The 20,101-nt window shown below is 49.4% G+C and overlaps 2 protein-coding genes across 11 annotated transcripts in view; one reads left to right on the top strand and one right to left on the bottom strand.

Annotated features, from left to right (window-relative positions):
• Window positions 1-20,101, top strand: part of SNED1 (sushi, nidogen and EGF like domains 1) — an 89,047-nt gene that overhangs the window by 40,978 nt on the left and 27,968 nt on the right. For 8 of the 10 annotated variants that reach the window (XR_015255667.1, XR_015255670.1, XR_015255671.1 and 5 more), the window contains 10 exons: window positions 1,430-1,555; window positions 2,094-2,198; window positions 2,429-2,542; window positions 3,153-3,269; window positions 8,629-8,745; window positions 8,896-9,012; window positions 9,173-9,286; window positions 9,609-9,782; window positions 18,838-18,951; window positions 19,268-19,381. Coding sequence is in view for 5 of the 10 variants with exons in the window: in XM_086720168.1 (XP_086576294.1) it covers window positions 1,430-1,555; window positions 2,094-2,198; window positions 2,429-2,542; window positions 3,153-3,269; window positions 8,629-8,745; window positions 8,896-9,012; window positions 9,173-9,286; window positions 9,609-9,782; window positions 18,838-18,951; window positions 19,268-19,381 (1,212 nt within the window). In the remaining 5 variants the exon portion in view is untranslated. The remainder of the gene's footprint in view (window positions 1-1,429; window positions 1,556-2,093; window positions 2,199-2,428; window positions 2,543-3,152; window positions 3,270-8,628; window positions 8,746-8,895; window positions 9,013-9,172; window positions 9,287-9,608; window positions 9,783-18,837; window positions 18,952-19,267; window positions 19,382-20,101) is intronic. The other 2 variants (XR_015255669.1, XR_015255668.1) reach the window with 2 other exon arrangements.
• MTERF4 (mitochondrial transcription termination factor 4) overlaps window positions 1-20,101 on the bottom strand; it is a 69,457-nt gene that overhangs the window by 15,803 nt on the left and 33,553 nt on the right. The window lies entirely within an intron of this gene.

The raw sequence follows: 20,101 nt of genomic DNA on the forward strand, positions 1-20,101 counted from the left end.
ATATGTTACTTAAAAGATAAATTCTGAACCACATGAAGAAATCAAACATCTAAACAACGAAAAGCAACAGGTTGGCAAACACTGATCGAGAGAAGCTGGGGTGGCTATCTCCATATCAAACAGATTAAACTCTAGAGTAAGGAATACTGCCGGAGACAGATGGCTCTTTTATGCCAAAGGTGTCAACCCATCAAAAAGGCAGAGCATCTGTAATGTACTTGCACCCGTGAACGCTGAACACGTATCAGGACAAAGGAAGCGAAAGCAAGGAGAAATAGATCCCTAACTACCGGGGTGGCTCCAATACGCCACCCTCAGTGACTCACAGAAATCAGTATGGACCTCAAAGATGTGAATAGCACCATCGGACCACCTGACCTAAGTGACATTTACAAACCCCCCACATCCTTTCCAAGTGCTCATGGAGCACTCACTATGACAGACCATCCCGTAGGACACAAAATAAATCTCACCCCATAATCCAGCAATCGCACTACTAGGTATTTGCCCAAAGGATACAAAAATGCTGATTGGAAGGGGCACATGTACCCCAATGTTTATAGCGGCACTATCAACAATATCCAAGCTATGTCCATCGACTGATGACTAGGTAAAGAAGATACGGTACATGTAGACAATGGAATATTACTCAGCCATCAAAAAGAAGGAAATTTTGCCATTTGCAAAGACATGGATGGAGCGAGAGTGTATCGCGCTAAGTGAAATAAGTCAATCAGAGTAAGACAAATACCAAGTGATTTCACTCATCTGGAATTTAAGAAACAAAACAGATGAATGTACAGGAAGAGGGGGGGAAGAGAAGAGAGGGAAACAAACCACAACAGACTCTTAACGATAGAGAACAAACTGAGGGCTGATGGAAGGAGATGGGTGGGGAGTGGGCTAGATGGCAGATGGGTACTAAGGAGGGCACTTGAATAAGCACCGGGTGTTGTATGCAAGGGATGAATCACTAGGTTCTACTCCTGAAACAAATATTGCACTGCTTGTCAACTAAAATTGAAACAAAAATTAAAAAAAAATAAAGTTCAGTCAGTTGGAAAGGACTGCGTTCTCTGATTACAGTAGTTAAACTAGAAATCAACAAAAACTGTATGTGGAAAATCCCAACCATGTTACTAACAGAAATGTGTGATTAGAAACATTTGTTTAGAGCCTCTGGCCTTAGCTGTGCACACCATGGGGCGCTTACTCTTGCTTGCCCTTCTGCTCCCCACAGAGGGGGCTCAGACGGTGACAGGCAGCTAGAAAGCAGTTTCCAGAAAGTGAGCCTCAGACTCAAATCTGAGACCTGAGACCTGAGCACTGTGGGGCCCGAGCAAGGAGGCCCTTGGCCTCACTCCCCACCCCACCCCACCCCGCCCCGTGCGCTCCGTGTGGCCTCTGGTGACTTCTGTCTTTCTTGCAGGAAGCCACCCAGTGCCCGACCCCTGCCTCTCAGCCCCTTGCCAGAACGGGGGCACCTGTGTGGATGCAGAGGAGGGCTACGTGTGCGAATGCCCCCAGGGCTTCACTGGCCTCGACTGCAGGGAGAGTGAGTCTGGGCTGGGGCTGCCGGGGCTGTGGTTCAGGGCAAGGTCCTCCTGTGGTAGTGTATGCAGGGAGTCAGGTAAGTGTGCATGCAAACACCCACGAGGGGGTGGGGGGAGGGAAAGAGAGAGAGGGAGGCAGAGAGAGAGAGAGAGAGAGAGAGAGAGTGTGTGTGTACACAGCAGCACTCATGGGAACAGGGGAGGGTCAGGCGTAGGAGGGGGTCAGGCGCAGGAGCGGGTCAGGCACAGGGGAGGGTCAGGAGCAGGGGGAGTCAAGCGCAGGGGTGGGTCAGGCTTAGGAGAGAGTCAGTTGCCCAGGTGTGTCAGGCGCAGGAGGGAGTCAGGTGCAGGAGAGGGTCAGGCTCAGGGGAGGGTGAGGTGCAGGGGAGGGGGGAGGGTCAAGAGCAGGAGGGAGTCAGGCGCAGGGGAGGGTCAGGCTTAGGAGAGAGTCAGGTGCACAGGTGTTGTCAGGTGCAGGGGAGGCCTCTGCCTTCCAGCACTCCCACATCGGAGGCTCTTCCCTCCCTTTGTCTACGGCAGGAACCCCTGAGCACTGTGGGTGCCGCAATGGTGGCAGATGCCTAGAGGCCAACACCACCCTCTGCCAGTGTCCCCCAGGGTTCTTTGGGCTCCTCTGTGAATTTGGTAAGTGCCCAGGGCTGTGGCGGGGGCACCCTTTCCGCCTTGCCCCTAAAAGTCCCCCAAACCGGAGGATAGGTGGTGGCTTGGGTCTGGGCCCGCAGCATAGACCCAGACCCTTAACTAGGGGTCCCGTGATCCCCCGCTCCCACCCCAGGGTGTGGGGCTGGCCACCTGCTCCTTCCCAAGGACTCCAAGTCCCCAGGGAAACACACGGGCCTCTTCCTTCCCTGCAGAAGTCACAGCCACGCCCTGCAACATGAACACGCAGTGCCCGGACGGGGGCTACTGCATGGAGTACGGGGGAAGCTACCTCTGCGTCTGCCACACTGACCACAACGTCAGCCACTGTGAGCTGGGGGCGGGGCTACCGGCACGGGGGGGGGGGGGGGGTGGGGGGGGGGGCGGTGTTAGGAGGAGGAGTGGGGGCACAGCAAGCGGAGGCCGGGGCTTCCCTACAGGCCACCAGAGGCCCTGTGTGTGACGCCACCCCCTACCGTGTCACCTTCTGTAGTCTGGGCCAGGCGTCCACCCCCTCCACCGCCAGAAGTTCACAGCTGGAAAGTCATGTCTAGATGCTTGCGAGCTCTTCCCTGAGCCCCTGGCTCGGCTATGAAAATCCTTCACACGAGCCTAATTCAGTATGTGTGATTAAATACTTACTCCTGTGTATGTGTTGGTATACAGAGAAGTCATGGCTTACCTACGTAACGTATAATTACACGTGATGACGATGGTGGTGCTCGTATAGAAACATCTACATACCACAACTCGTCCTAGCTCATACAAGAGGTAGGATGAATTCTGGAAAATTTGAGAATAAAAGAATTTCCAGGGAAGGGCCTTAGAGGCTGGTGTAAAGAATTAAGACCCCCCCACCCCACAATCCCACAAATTGTATATTTTAAGTGGCCTCGGTTCCAGCTGGGAAGTCAGGGTGACCACCCTCTGTCCCCCCAGCACTGCCATCACCCTGTGACTCGGACCCCTGCTTCAACGGAGGCTCCTGTGACGCCCATGAGGACTCCTACACTTGCGAGTGCCCCCGAGGGTTCCATGGCAGGCACTGCGAGAAAGGTGGGGAGGGCAGGGATAGGAGGGCAGGGGAGGGGTGGAAGGGCAGGGTGAGGAGGAAAGGGGAGGGGTGGGAGGGCAGGGGATAGGAGGGCAGGGGAGGGGTGGGAGGGCAGGGGATAGGAGGGCGGGGGAGGGGCCGGAGGGCAGGACAAGGCACAGAGGCCCTGCTCACCCTGAATCATCTTGGTCACTCACGCTCAGTGTTTCATGCCAGCACCATCTCCCCACCCAAGTGTTGCTTATTTGGTTTGTAGTTCTACTCCGTGGCCTCCTGGCCACTCCCTGGTTTTCCTCAGAATAGGCTTCATTTCCTGCTCGGCATTTTTTTGAATGGATTTTAGAATCCTTGATTTTTTAATTTAATTAGGACTTTATTAAGTCTCACCGAACCTGGGAAATGTCAACATTTAGCCACTTAAGAGCACATAAGAACACATAAGAGTTGTATAAGAGCATGGTGGGTGGGGCACCTGGGTGGCTCAGTCGGTTGAGTGTGGGACTCTTGATTTCGGCTCAGGCCATGATCTCACGGTTCATGAGTTCAAGCCCCATGTTGGGCTCTGTGCTGGCGGCACGGAGCCCGCTTAGGATCCTCTCTGGCCCTCTCCCCTGCTCGTTCTCTCTCTCCCTCTCTCTCTCCCTCACAATAAACAAAAAAGAACGTGGCAGGCATCGCTGTCCTTGCCCGTGCCCAACCTGGACTGTCCTTTCCGTGCAGGCAGAACCAAGCTCAGGGCTGTACAGTGGCACCCCTCGGTCGGAGCCGGGCCAGCCCGGGGCCTCTGTCCCGGTGCTCAGTGCTTGGGCCACACACAGCCCTCTAGGCCTCCTGCTGCCCTCAACTGTCCGAACAGAGGCCTCGGTGGCTTTACCTGGAAGTCTCTTCTGCTCTCAAGGGGGCCCCGAGGGCAGGTCCTTGCCACTCTGACCCAGGGAACCCCCACAGCTTTGGCCACCCCTGTAGGAGGAGGAGGGAATTTCCAAAGGGAAGCCCCCGGGCTCAGCCCTCTGCACGTGCAGTTGAGGTCCTGTGCCTTTGACAAAGGCGCCCCAAAGTGGGGATGCGGGGTGGCTGCTCTCAGGGATGGGGTGGCTGGAATCTGGGCATGCAGCCTGTGAGGCCGTGCAAGGTGTGGGGTGGTGGGGAGAGAAGGGCTGAGTGCAGCGGGCAGGCCCCCTTCCTGCTGCACACTTTTCCCAAAAAAGTGAAGGAAGCTGAGGCTCTAACTCCTCCCGGGGCCTGTGAAGGTGCCATTCCTCAGGGTGGAGGGACCGACGTGCCATTCGATTCACATCTGTAAATCGTGGACTCCTCAAGCGCAGGCATGGGCATGTGAGCCCCTCGGGGCCCTGGGAAGCTGTTGGGACCCAGAGAACATGCGTCCGTGCCAGAACAGGCACAGAAAACAAAAACCAAAATGGACTGCTGTGATTCAGGCCTATCTCAAGAAGTGAGAAAGGTTCCAAAGACACAAGCAAAACTTACACCTAGAGGAATTAGAAAAGGAGGAGCAAATAAAGCCCACAGCCAGCAGAAGAAGGGAAATAATAAAGATTAGAGCAGAAGTAAACAATATAGAAACAAACAAAACAGCAGAACAGATCAATGAAACCGAGAGCTGGTTCTCTGAAAGAATAAACAAAGTTAATAAACCCCTGTCCAGACTGGACCCAAATAGATAAAATCATGAATGAAAGGGGAGAGATTACAACCAACACCACAGAAATACAAACAATTATAAGAGAATACTGTGAAAAATTATATGCCAACAAACTGGGCAATCTGGAAGAAATGGACAAATTCCTAGAAACTCACAACTACTAAAACTCAAACAAGAAGAAATGGAATATTTGAACAGGCCCATAACCAGCAAAGAAATTGAATCTATAATCAAAAATCTCCAAACAAACAAACAAAAAATCTCCAAACAAACAAAAGTCCTGGGCTAGATGGCTTCCCAGGGAATTTTACTAGACATTTAAATTATTTTAATGTGTATTTATTTTTGAGAAGGAGAAGGAGACACAGAATCTGAAGCAGACTGCAGACTCCAGGCTCTGAGCTGTCAGCACAGAGCCAGACACGGGCTCAAACCCACAAACCACGAGATCGTGACCTGAGCCGAAGTCGGATACGTAACCAACTGACCCACCCAGCTGTCCCACTAACAGACACTTAAAGAAGAATTAATACCTACTCTTCACAAACTGTTCCAAAAAATACAAATGGAAGGAAAGCCTCCAAACTCATTCCATGAAGCCAGTATTACCTTGATTCCAAAACCAAAGACTCCACTAAAAAGGAGACTTACAGGCCAATATTTCTGATGACTATGGATGCAAAAATTCTCAACAAGATACTGGCAAACTGAATTTAAGAGTACATTAAAAGAATTATTCACCATGATCAAATGGGATTTATTCCTGGGCTGCAGCGTTGGTGCAATATCTACAAATACCATGTTGGTGCAACATGATACACCACGTTAATAAAAGAAAGGATAAGAACCCTATGATCCTGTCAATAGATGCAGAAAAAGCATTTGACAAAACATAGCCTCCATTCTTGATAAAAACTCTCAACAAAGTAGGGAGAGAAGGAATATACCTCAAACACCATAAAGGCCACATACAAAAGACCCACAGATAATATCATCCTCGGTGGGGAACAACTGAGAGCCTTTCCCCTACCGTCAGGAACAAGACAGGGTTGTCCAGTCTCACCATTACCATTTAACATTGTACTGGAAAGCTTCGCCTCAGCAATCAGACAACAGAAAGAAACAAAAGGCATCCAAATCAGCAAGGAAGAAATCAAACTTTCACTATTTTGCAGATGACATGATACTCTATGTAGAAAACTCGAAAGACTATCAAAAAATTGCTAGAACTAATACATGAATTCAGCAAAGTTGCAGGATATAAAATCGACAGACAGAGATTGGTCGCGTTTCTATACACCAATTAGCAAAGCAGCAGAAAAAGAAATCATGAAATTGATCCTATTTATAATTGCACCAAAACCAATTAGACACATAGGAGTAAACCTAACCAAGAAGGTAAAAGATCCATACCCTGAAAACTATAGGACGCTTATGAAAGGAATTGAAGAAGACACAAAGAAATGGGAAAGTATTCCATGCTTATGGACTAGAAGAACATTGTTAAAATGTCTATACTACCCAAAGCAATCTACACATTTAATGCAATCCCTGTCAAAATACCCTCAGCATTTTTTGCAGAGCTAGAACAAACAATCCTAAAATTTGCATGGAACCAAAAGAGCCGAATAAGCAAAGCAATTCTGAAAAAGAAAAACAAAACTAGAAGCATTATAATTGCTGTATTACAAAGCTGTAGTCATCAAGACAGTATGGTACTGGCATAAAAACAGACACATAGATCAATGGAACAGAGTATGGATCCACAACTGTATGGTCAACTCATCTTCGACAAAGCAGGAAAGAATATCCAATGGGAAAAAGACAGTCTCTTCAACAAATGGTGTTGGGAAAACTGGACAGTGACACACAGAAGAATGAAACTGGACCACTTTTTTACACCATACACAAAAATAAATTCAAAGTGGATGAAAGACCTAAATGTGAGACAGAAAACCATCAAAATCCTAGAGGAGAACACAGGCAGCAACCTCTTTGACCTTGGCCAGAGCAACTTCTTGCTAGGCACATCACCAGAGACAAGGGAAACAAAAGGAAACATGAACTGTTGGAACCTGGTCAAGATAAAAAGCTTCTGCACAGCAAAGGAAACAGTCAACAAAACTAAAAGGCAGCCTATGGAATGGGGGAATATATTTACAAATGACATATCTGATAAAGGGTTAATATCCAAAATCCATAAAGAACTTCAAACTCAACACCCAAAAAACAACCCAGTTAAGAAATGGGCAGAAGACATGAACAGACACTTTCCCAAAGAAGACATCCGGATGGCCAACAGACACGTGAAAAGATGCTCAACATCACTCATCGTCAGGGAAATACAAATCAAAACCACAATGAGATACCACCTCACACCTGTAAGAATGGCTAAAATTAACAACACAAGAAACAACAGGTGTTGGTGAGGATGCAGCGAAAGGGAAACCCTCTTGCACTGCTGGTGGGAATGCAAACTGGTGCAGCCACTCTGGAAAACAATGTGGAGGTTCCTCAAAAAACTAAAACTAGAACTACCCTACCACCTAGCAATTACACTATTAGGCACTTACCCAAAGGATACACGAATACGAATTCGAAGGGGTGCATGCACCCCAATGTTTTATAGCAGCATTATCAACAATAGCCGATAGCCAAACTATAGAAAGAATGCAAATGTCCATTGACAAACGGATGAAGAACATGTGATATATATACACATACACAATAGAACATTACCCAGCCATCAAAAAGAATGAAATCTTGCCCTTTGCAACAATGTGGATGGATCTAGATGGTATTATGCTAAGTGAAATAAGTCAATCAGAGAAAGACAAATACCATATGCTTTCAATCCTATGTGGAATTTTAGAAACAGATGAACACAGGGGAAGTGGGGGGAAGAGAAAAGAGGGAAATAAACCATAAGAGACCCTTTTTTTTTTGCAATATAATTTATTGTCAAATTGGCTAGCATACAGCGTGTAAAGTGTGCTCTTGGTTTTTGGGGTAGATTCCCGTGGTTCATCGCTTACATACAACACCCAGTGCTCATCCCAACAAGTGCCCCCCTCGATGCCCATCACCCATCTCCCCTCTCCCCCACCCCCCCATCCGCCCTCAGTCTGTTCTCTGTATTTAAGAGTCAACCATAAGAGACTCTTAACGATAGAGAACAGACTGAGGGTTATGGAGGAGGAGGGTGGGGGGGAGGGGCTAGATGGTTTATGGGCATAGGGAGACCACTTGGGATGAGTCCTGGATGTGGTACGAAGGGATGAATCACTGAATTCTCCTCATGAAACCAGTATTGCACTGTATCTTAACTAAAATTTAAATTAAAAAAAAAAAGAGAAATAAAATAAAAATGGACTGCTGTGGATCCCAGTGTCGTATCGGCTGCAACCGGGCTCCTTGCTGGCTGTCACTCACCTGCCGTGCAGGAAGCAGGGCTGCAGTGTCTGCTGCACTGTGGGGCCAGATCTCCACCAGGAAGGGCCCAGTGGGCCCCAGAACCTGGGCAGAAAGAGAGGAAGGGTGGGCAGGGGGCCCCCAAGGGCCTGGGCCTTCTGGGCCCCTGGGGCCCGCAGGCCAAGAAGAGGTGAGCAGGGTATCATGGGTGCCGCAGGGCTGGAGGCTGGCCCCTGTTCACCCACTTCTGTGTGTGTGTCTCTCTCTCTCTCCCCCACCCCACGCAGCCCGGCCACGCCTGTGCAGCTCGGGGCCCTGCCGGAACGGGGGCACGTGCAAGGAGGCAGGCAGCGAATACCACTGCAGCTGCCCCTACCGCTTCACCGGGAGGCACTGCGAGATCGGTGCGCTCCTGCCAGCTGGAGTCAGCCTGGAAGGGCTGGGGGGGCCCAAGGCCCACCAGCTCTGGGGTGTGGGAGGGTCAGGGGAGGGGCGCTGGGCGGTGGGTGCAGGACACCCGACACCCGACTCTGATGGGGCCCCTTCGTTTCCAGGGAAGCCAGACTCATGTGCCTCGGGCCCCTGTCACAATGGCGGCACCTGCTTTCACTACATCGGCAAATACAAGTGCGACTGTCCCCCAGGCTTCTCCGGGCGGCACTGCGAGATAGGTAAGGCGGGTAGAGGCCAGCGGGCCAGGGCACCTGGGGCGGCATGTCCTCCCAGTGGGCAGGGGTGGCCCCGCTCTGGAGGAGTGGGAGGCAGAGCTCCCGTGGAGCCTAGAGGCCGTCGGGGAGGCCCCAGTGATGGTGACCCCTTGTGTCCTTGCAGCCCCGTCCCCCTGCTTCCGGAGCCCCTGCTCGAACGGGGGTACCTGTGAGGACCTAGGCACAGACTTCTCCTGCCGCTGCCGAGCAGGGTACATGGGACGCCGGTGCCAGGCGGGTGAGAGGGCTGGGGGTTGGGGTGGAGGGACGGGATCTCTTCCTAATCCCGAAAGAGCAGAGGAGGGGAGGGGGAAGAAGGAAAATCCGACGGGCAGCCAGCCCTGGAAGTCAAGGCACTTCCACCTGGAAGGGCTGTGCAGGGAGAAGGGTCCTAGGCCCTGTGGCCCAGCGGGGCAGAGGGCAGAGTGGCGGGGCAGAGGGCAGAGGGGAGGGGAGAAGGGTCCCAGGCCCTGAGGCCCGGTGGGGCAGAGGCCAGAGCCGGCGGAGAGGCCTCCGGCAGACGAATCTCAGTGCAGGACAGGGCCGCTGTGTCCTTACAGAGGTGGACTGCGGCCCCCCAGCGGAGGTGAAGCATGCCACGCTGCATTTTAACGGCACTCGGCTGGGCTCGGTGGCCCTGTACAAGTGTGACCACGGCTACAGCCTGAGCTCCCCCAACCACGTCCGAGTCTGCCAGCCACAGGGCGTCTGGAGCGAACCTCCACAGTGCCACGGTGATCCGCAGGCCCTCCGGGGCAGGGAGGGCGGGTGGGTGGGCTCAACCGGTGAGGTCCACAACCCCCTCATCGGGGCCACCCGGAGGAGCACAGGAGCCACAGTTCTGACCCTGGTCCTCCCCTTCCTCCCTGCAAAGTCAGGTCACGACCCTGGTGGAGGCGCTGATGACTGTTCACTAAGGGCCTCCCTGTCCTCAGAGCGAGGTGTCCAACTCATATGCCTGCTGTGCAGATGAAGCAGCTCAGACCAGGAGGTGGCCCCAGGGCAGGGTTCTCAAGGGGCAGATTGGGGATTCAGGGCCTATCTCCTGCCTCTGGCCCTGGCCTCCCCCCTGGAAGCAGACCCTCCTTTGAACAAGGCCCCCAGGACACCCACAGCTGTCGGAGGAAGTCCGCTCCAGACAGCGTCACCTCCAGGCTCCCAGAGTGCGCCAGGTGCATGGCCTGGGGTGGCCCCCGTCTACCTGACGCCCCTGCAGGCGTGGGGTCACTTACACAACTGCATGTGTATTCCACTGCATCCCTAACTCTGTCCATCAGAAAATCTGTGTGATGTTAACACATCTTCACAAAGCAAGGAGTTTTAAAACAAAGTAGCTCAGGGACCATGACAGCACCCAGAGATGGGGCGGGGGGGGGGGGCGGGGTGCGGCACACAGTGCCGCTCTCTCCCAGCACCCTGCAAAGCCCATGCCGTGCGACCCCACACAGGTGAAGAATTCTGGAGGATGGATGGGGCTGCCTAGCCCCACGTGTCTATGCTTTCCTCCTATCCTTCCAAGCACACGGGGCTGGTGGTTACTGTCTGGGAGAACACCCCTCTCCAACAATAACAGCAATAAAGTCCAGACAACAAATATTTAGGAGCAAAAGAAAGAAGGTGGACGAGCATAGAAATAGGCATGGCAGATATACAGAAGAGAACATGGCACTGGTCGTAAAAAAACAGGGTCGATAAATCATTCTTAACAAAAGAAAGTGGAAAAAAGAAGACTGGAGAACCCTAATAGTTGAAACAATTTACAAAGTCACAATTTACAAACGGATACAGATGAAGTTAATGAGTTGAGAGGTCCATTTGAGGAATTTTCCCCCAGAGAAGCAGAGAGGCGTGTGTAGATCAGAGAGAAAATGCAGGCGCTGTGGAGGGCGGAAGCGGATGTGCCAGCACCGAGGCAGCGGGAGTCCAAGATGAGAGAAAAATAAAACCGCAGGGAAACGTTTGACCAACTGTGGAGCTCAGTTTCCAGGACGACAGGTGAGCCCCACGGCCTGACGGGCCTGGAACATCAAACGGGAGAAAAGAGGAACATTAGCGCATTACAGCCGAATTTAAGATTATCAGAGACAAACAGAAAAAATCCTTAAAATAATGACTACGGGAGCAAGCATGGTGGGCTGGCATCAGGGGTCGCAGACGCAGGGCAAGTGCTCGGCACCCGCCAGTTCTCCCCCACGGCACTTTCACGAAGTGCACGGGGAGCCAGGAGCTGGTCTGGAAAAAGCAAAGAGGGATCTCATACTCACTCTCCCAAGGCTGAGGTCTCCAGTCCAGCTGGAGGGAGAGGCCTGTTCCAACCCTCAAGCATCTAAAGCCAATCGGGGACTGGCACTAACGAGCACAGCGCACCAGGCCCAGCCCAGCTCACTTCCTGAGGACATCAGAGATCAGCTCCTCCGCCCAGCTGCCCAGCGCAGAGTGGAGCAAGCCCATGCTTGGTACGGGGTAGGTATTTTCTGCTTCGGGCTCTCTGGTCTTGTACACAGTATGTGTAAGAAGCAAGAGATTATGACGTATCATCTCAAGAAGAAACAGGCCTGCGGATGACCCACACGTCTGCATTAGCAGACAAGGACTTTAAAAAAGCCATTATAAATACGTTCAAGAGAAGCAAAAGAGTGAGAGAACAGCACTCTTTGAGCAGAATAAAGAAAACTTCTTAAAGTAACAAAATTAAAAGTGCAACATCTGAAGTGAAGACTGATTGGATACGCTCACCCGTAGGATTGATACAACGGAAGAAAATCATGGACCTCAAGGACAAGTCAACAAAATGATTAAAACTAAAGATCAGAAGAAAAAACGAACTATGAATTACTCATGAATGAATTTTCAGCATTTTTTAATGCTTATTTATTTTTGAGAGAGACAAGAGCACGAGCAGGGGAGGGGCAGAGAGAGGGAGACACGGATTCTGAAGCAGCTCCAGGCTCCAGCTGTCAGCACAGAGCCCGACGCGGGGCTCGAACTCATGAACCCCACGATCATGACCTGAGCCGAAGTCAGACGCTTAACTGACTGAGCCACCAATAAACGGTGCCCCCAATAAATGAATTTTTAAAAAAACAACAGAGCATAAGAAATCTCTGATTTGGAAATATCGAGCAAACAAGCACACAATTGGGAGTCCCAGAAAGAGAGGGCAGAAGAGGCAAAAGAAATATTTGAAGAGAGAATGACTGAGTATTTTCTAAAAATGAAGAACTATGTCGACCCACAAATCCAAGAAGCTCAGCAAATACCACAAGATAAATATTGACATAAATAAACTTAAGACCTAAAACTTTTATCTAGTCAAATTATTCAAATGTGAGGGCATAATAAAAAATATCCTCTTACAAAAACAGCTTCAGAGGCTGACCAAAAAAGAGGATTGGGGGGTGGGGGGGGGATAGTATTCAAATAGTAAGATAAACCTAGAATATTCTGTAAGCAATAGGAGAAGGGAGAATTATCACATACTATAGTAAAGTCTGTCACTATCTAAAAGGAGATAGAAAAAAAAGCAGAAAAAAGTGACAGTTAAGATCATGATAGAAAAAATACAAGTCAATACGAATGAGCTAAATTTGCCATGTAAGAGATTGCCAGATCTTTTACAGAACAAAACGAAACAAGCTATACTTTCGTAGATGAGACACTCCTAAATCAGAAGAACAACAAAAAAGTACAAGTATGGAAAAAATATCACGTAAATACACATACAGAAATAAAGCTGGTTTAGCTACACTACCATCAGCCACAATAGACTGTCAGACGGAAAGCATCATTAAGAACGAGAGGGTCTCCTCCAATAATTGGTTCAATTCACCAAGAAGATCGTTATAAACATTCCAGCGTCTAATGCAATAGTCTCAATACATACAAAGCAGACATTAACAGACGGCACGAAGAAACTGACGGATTTACCTCAACACTGGGAAATTTTGAACCACCTCCCTCAATTAGTTCGGGTTAAGAAGCCAAAAAAACAATAAGCAAAAAGAAGGTCTGAATAATACAGCTAACAATTTGAACTAATTCATTCCCAGAACACACAGGAAATATTACGTTATTAAGAAGAAGAAGATAAATTTTAAATCTCCATGTTTAGATATTTTTAAAGATACTTTGAACTAACTTATCGGTAGAGGAAATATGGACAGTTACAAATTTTGAGTGCATATTAACGATCATTTTCTATATAGAAACTTGTGTGATGTAGCAAAAGCAGTGCTTCAGGGGAAATGTACAGCTTTATTTTTTTGAAGATTTTATTTCTAAGTAATCTCTACACCCAGTGTGGGGGCTCAAACCCACAACCCCAAGATCAAGAGGTACGCACTCTACTGACTGAGCCAGCCAGGCACCCCTAGAAATTTACAGCTTTAAATCCACAATAAGAGAAGTCCAAAAATTAATGAATTAAATGTCTGAGTTTAGAAGTTAGGAAAAGGACAACAAATGATACAAATAAAGTAGAAAGAAAAAGGTAACACAAGAGCCATAATTAACGAAACATAAGTCAAAAGTACAGAGAACACCAAAATCAGTTCTTTGAAAAGCCTATGAAAATGGACAAACTTCGATCAACTGATCAAGAAAAACAAAGAGCACACATAAAAATCCTTATAAATGAAAAAAATTACATAGCCACAGATATAACAGAGATTAAAAAGATAATGAGAATGCTATCAACCAGTCTATACAAATAAATTTGAAACCTTAGCAGAAATGGACATAGTCACAGAAAAATATAACTTACCAAAAAGGACTCAAGGAAATGTAGAAAGCCTACATAATTCTATAAAGGTCTAAAGGTATTGAAGCAGCAGTTAAAGCATCTTCCCACAAAGAAACTCCAGAACCAAACAATGTTATAGGTAAATTCTACCAAATTGCCAACCAATAGATCATTGCATCATTATATAGGCTCTCTGGAGAGCAGAATATAAAGCGTATGTGCCAACCTATTCTATGAGGCCAGTATAATCTTGTTGCCAACACCAGATATGGACAGTGGGAAAAAGTAAGCCATGAGTCTGTTAAACATACGGACATAGATGCAGAAACTCGATGGTCTATGAAGACTATACATACCATTATCAAGCTGGGTTGTTGCCATGAATAGTTCGATATTAGGAAAACCTGCTCTATTAACCAACTGAAGGAGAAAAAGCATGTAAGTATCTAAATAAGTGCATAATAAACATTTGGCAAAATTTATACCTATTCATGAAATAAATTCTTACCAAATAAGGAATAAAAATGTACTTCCTTACCAGATAAAAATCACACACACACACACACACACACACACACACACACACACACACACCCCTGCAGTGCCATGTGGTATAAAATATATAGGATTTACTGGAGGAAAAGCTTAAAAGAGAGAAGGAGCAGAATCCACATAACCCCCAAAGTGTGCATCATCCCACAGAGAGGTGTGCTTAGGCTGGGCACAGCCAGACTGGTCATACTGTGTGTAGCCAAGCTATAAGACTTCACACCTTTACAGAGGAAGGACTACAGGTTACATCGAGAGAGCTGTGGAACAATGAGTGTCCTGACCCTTGTTATACAGAGGTAGGATCTGGAATTCAAAAGCTGTGCTTCTGTTGATCTGACTCAAACACACTGGGCGGCCAACAGGGGGAAGGAAATTAGCTTCTGAAGCAGTTTTACTATGCTTCTCCTCAAACCCCAAGTAAACATTATCCTAAATAGACATTCCTCTTAAAACTGGGGACAAGGATGCCCACTGTCACTAAGCCTCATCAAAATTATATTTCAAGTATTAGCCAGTGCAATAAAGAAAAAGAAACTGAAGTCATGAGAATACTAAATAGGGAGGTAAAATGTCAGTATTTGTAGCTGATAAGGTTGTCTTTAACCTGCAGGCAAACCACTGAAAATGACAGGAAACATAGTATGTTTAGTGGATATAGATTATTCTAACACAATTACATTTTAATATCTCAACAATCGAAAATGTAATTATAAAAAAACCTGCGCAGAGAAAACCAATGAAACTGAAAGGTGGTTCCTTGAAAGGCTTGATAAAATTGACAAACCTCTAGCTATACTGATCAAGAAATAAAAACGAAAAATTAGCAATATCAGAATTAAAGAAGTGTCATCACTTAGGATCCTACCAGCATTTAAAGGACAACAAAGAGATATTGTGAACGACAGTAGGCCAATGTATCTGGCAAGGGAAAGAAAAGGGACTACCTTGAAAGACACAAATTACTAGAAATGACAGAAAAATAAATAAAAAATACGAATAGCTCTGTATCTACTAAAGAAATTTAATTCATAATTAAAAACCTTTCTGCAAGGAAATGGCAAGACTGGATTGCTTCATAGATGAATTCTAACAAACACTGAAGGAAAGAATAATACTAACCCTACACAAGCTTTTTTAGAAAATACAGGAGAGAGAGTACTTCTCGATTCATTTTGTGAGACCAGTATTGCCTTGGTACAAAAGCAGACAGAAAGGTTATTTTAAAAAATGAAATCAGAGACTAATATTCCTTACCAACATGAGCATAAATATCTTAACAAAGTATTACTAAATCAAACCCAGTGTTACATAAAAAGTATGATATATCATGACCAAGTGGGAGTTATCTCAAGAACACAGGTTGGCTTAATACTTGAAAAATGTAATTCACCATATTAGGATAGGAAGAAGAAAACCATATAGTCATTTCGATAGAAGCAGAAAAATCATTTCAAAATATTCAACTACTGTTTAAGACTCTTACTAAGCTAAGAGTGGAAGGGAAGATCTTGAACCTGATGAGGGCATCCATGAAACACCAACTGCTAACAAAGGACTTCACGGTGGGAGACATCTGGCTGCCATCAGTAACAAGGCAACTGTGTCCGTCTCACCAATTCCTTCCAGCATTGCCCAGGAGTTCCCAGACGGTGCCACAGCCAAGGAAAGGAAATAAAAGTCACATCTACTGGAAAGGAAGGGGACATGATCATGCACATAGGAAATCCCAAGAAATTCTACAAAAGAAGCTATAGAACAAATAAGCAAATTCAAGTGGGTCACAGGACACAGGACGACATTACAGAACCTTGATATTTTCATATTCTGGCAGTGAACACTTGGCAAATAAAATAAAATGAACAATATTGTGTGTAACAGCACCAAAAACATGATACATTTTTACATGTGTGAAATGAATTGTAGACATAAATGTAAAAGCTAAAACTATAAACTTCTAAAAGAGCATTGGAGACAGTCTTCTTGACAGCTGGAGTAAAATGGTTATGCATTTGGAAAAATATTACATTGTCCCCTGCTTTTCACCACACACAAGATTCCAGATTAAGGACTTAAATGTTTTTCTAAAACTATAAAATTTTATGTGGAAAGTATAGGTATCTTTTGGCCTTGGGATTAGGAAAGTTTTCTTAGGCCACAAAAAAGCACTATCAAAGGGGCACCTGGGTGGCTCAGTCAGTTGAGCGTCTGACTTTGACTCAGGTCATGATCTTGAGGTCTGTGAGTTCGAGCCCCGCATCGGGCTCTGTGCTGACAGCTCGGAGCCTGAAGCCTGCTTCAGATTCTGTCTCTCTCTCTCTCTCTCTCTCTCTCTCTCTCTCTCTCTCGCTCTCTGCCCCTCCCCCACTCATGCTCTGTCTCTCTCTCTCTCTCTCTCTCTCTCTGTCAAAAATAAACATTGAAAAAAAGCACTATCAAAGAAAAAAATGGACAAATTTGACTATATAAATATGAATTTAAAATCATCAGCCCTAAGGAAGAAAGTGAAATATAAGCGACAAAGCGGGAAAAGATGTATTTATATAAAACTGGTTTCAAGAATATATAAAGAACTCTGTGAATGAATAAGAAAAGAATGATCAACCCAATAGGAAAACTGGCAAAACACCCGAGTAAGCCCTTCATGGACGAGGAGATACTGAAAGCCAACAAAAACAAGGAGAAATATTAGTAATCAGTGAGCTGCACATCAAAAGCTCACGGAGGCAGTTGACAAACCTAAGAAGCCATCTGCTGGTGAAAACGTGGATGGGCAGGATTTCCTAGCAACGGCTGGAGGGAGTGTAAGTCGGGGGAACACTTTGAAAAGGGTCTAACAGTCTGCCTGTCCAGCTGACCATGCGTATAAGCTGTGTGCCCGTGATTCCACCTGTAGGCTTAGCACACTTATACCAGGAGCTAGGAAAGGGGAAAAAAACAGAAGCAGGTTTCTATCATAACAAAAAGTCCACAACCAACCCAAAGGCCCAGCAAACGACACCGGACAAAGTATGGTGTGGTCACACCACGGATCCCACCGCCGCCCCCACGTTCACGCAGCAGAAAGCAGAGACCCCGGAGATGCGGAGGCCCCTCACGCCTTCCAACAGAAGAGTCCCTATACCCCAGTATCTTATCAGTAAAGTTCATATGTAGCACAAACAAACCATACATGTTTAGGTGATTCATAAAAATCGAAACACGGAAGGGGTAACGAGATCGTGGCCCTGAAAATTCCATCCCCGGGGGTGGGGAGGGGCACGTGCCGGTGAGCCGGTGGACTTTGTAGCTCCCAGGCGTCATTACTTACTCATCTGCATTTTGAGCAGGAACAGTAAACTTTAAGAAGTTGAAACTTTTGAATTCGGAAGTACACTTCCCAGTTTAAAAGAAAAAGTGAGCCTGTGGCAAATACTTCAAAGGGAGGGCCCCGTCCCCATCGCGCCGGTTTCATATGGGATTGCTGTGTATCGAACGAACAAGATTGGGCCTTGCCACCCGAGAGTCACTGGGGTGAAGTCCCACACCACCTCTGTGAGCCCTCGGGTCATCATGCGCGCCTGCTGTCCCCGGGCCTGCTGCCGCTGCTTCCTCTCCAGGGTGTCCCCCCCCTGCCTGGTTTCTGGCCTCTCCAGGCACTGAGAGGTGCTGGAGACTTCCGTCTGTCTCCTCGAACAAAGCTGATTTATGTCCATCTTATTCGGCTTCAAGCCACTGCTTCCAATCACAACACTGCTTTATTCTTGGGGTCTCTCCTGGTGCCCGTGCACCTGGGCGCCCCTCCCTCGGAAGCTGGTAGAGCTGCACGGGGGCTCCTGCCAGGCACCTGTGCGTCTGCAGCACAGGGCGCAAAGGAGCCCACTGTGAGCTGAGTAAGACTGCGGGACACAGCTCCAGCCCCTCCTGCCCAGGCTGCCGGGCCCACCACTGCCTGCCCTCGGACCCCTGCCTCTCCGACTTCTAGAAAGACAGAGGTTTACAAACATCTCTGCCTCCACCTCCCCAGGGAGACGGACAGCGCAGCTGAACAAGCTGACCTTGACCTCCTCTCGCAGCCCCTCCTTCTGCAGCCTCCGCCTCAGGGGTGGAGGAGGTGGGGTGGAGAGAGTCACATCCTGACCACCCCTGGTCCTGTGCTCCAAGCCAGCAGAGGGAGGGGAGAGGCCTTTGGGGTACACTGACGGACGAGCCCTGTGCCCTCCACACCTAGGTAGGACTCTGACACCGCCCCAGGGAGGGCCAGGCCCAGGATGCCTCCGGGCCCCTGAGAAGCCTGGAAGGGAAATGCTGGAGTAACCTGGGGGTGAGCCTTTGCTGGGCAGACAGCGGAGAGGGTGGGTGTCAGGCTGAAGCCGCAGGGCACATGTGGAACCCTGGGTGTGGTGGAGGCCCGTGTAGAGCCCATGCAGGGCTGTGTCATCCCGTGCAGGGCCCATGTAGGGCCACGCAGCCTCCTATCCTGTCTCTGCAGAGACAGACAAGTGCCCCTGTCTCTGCAGAGACAGATGAGTGCCAAATGCAGCCTTGCAGAAATGGAGGCTCCTGCAGGGACCTCCCGGGGGCCTTTGTCTGCCAGTGCCCCGCAGGCTTCACTGGAGTCCACTGCGAGACAGGTAGGGGCTGCGCTTGGGTGGGTCCCCTGAGCGGCTGGGCCCTCACCCACGATCGCGATGCCCCGGACACCCCGGGCAAACCTGTTTTCAACAAGCCTAGACCCTGGACCGCTGAGAGGGCAGAGGGAAGGGGCTGGGGCCCATGGCCCAGCTGGACAGGCCCCCTGGTGGGAGGGACCCCAGGGCTGAGGGGGGTTTGCCCAGCCCCCCCACCTGGCATCTCTCCTCGGTTCCCCTTCCCTTCTTCCCGCTGTCCTCTCCTCCCTCCCCCAGACACCCCCTTGCGGCTCTGGCCGACTCTCTGGGTATTCTCCAGAGGTGGATGCCTGCGACTCCAGCCCCTGCCAGCACGGAGGCCGGTGTGAGAACGGTGGCGGGGCCTACCTGTGCGTCTGCCCAGAGGGCTTCTTCGGCTACCACTGCGAGACAGGTAGGGAGGTGGGGGCAAGTCCCTGCTCCCTCTCCAGCGGCCCCAGCTCCCCCCGGGAGACTCGGGCTGGCCCCTTGTCCAGCCTGGACGGGCGGAGCTCACCACAGCCCCAGAGTCCTCACGGCTCCTTACGGCTGGAGACGCTCCCCACCTTTTCCCCCTTCATAGGACTTGCCACTGTCTGGAGCCGCCTCTGCGATATAACCCCAACTTGCTGACCTCAGCTCTCCTCCTGGGATGGGTGTGTCCTGGGGGCACATCCTGGCCTATCCTGTTCTAGGCCCCAAGCCAGGCCCGGCCGGGGCGGCACCGCACTGTGTAGGGTGCACGCTGCAGGGCAGCGAGGGCTGTGCTGGGGGTGAGGTGTGCCATCCACGCACTGCAGGGCGGCGGCGGGGAGGGGGCCCAGACGGAAGCATGGCGGGACCGTTTGCGGCCAGGGGATCTCACCGCGCAGGCTTGGGGTGGGCGCGGGCACACCCGCAAGAGCAAGGTTAGTGGCTGTGACGGTGATAAGGGGACACGTTGGTTGTTTGCCATTGTTTCCTGAGGCTCCACTGGGAACCTGCTGACCCCTGGCCCTGGCCTGGGAAGCCCAGGTCCGCTCGGTGCCCGCAGCCCTGGCGCAGAGGGAGGCTGCAGAGGGCTGGGGCCCTTGGATGCCCGGCTGCCAGCTGCCCCCCCCCCCCAGGAGGGGCCAGCACCGCGCTCACCCCCGAG

The sequence above is a fragment of the Puma concolor genome, chromosome C1 (genome assembly GCF_028749965.1).
Source record: "Puma concolor isolate L17-30 chromosome C1, mPumCon1.1.hap2, whole genome shotgun sequence".
Classification (NCBI taxonomy): Eukaryota; Metazoa; Chordata; class Mammalia; order Carnivora; family Felidae; genus Puma; species Puma concolor.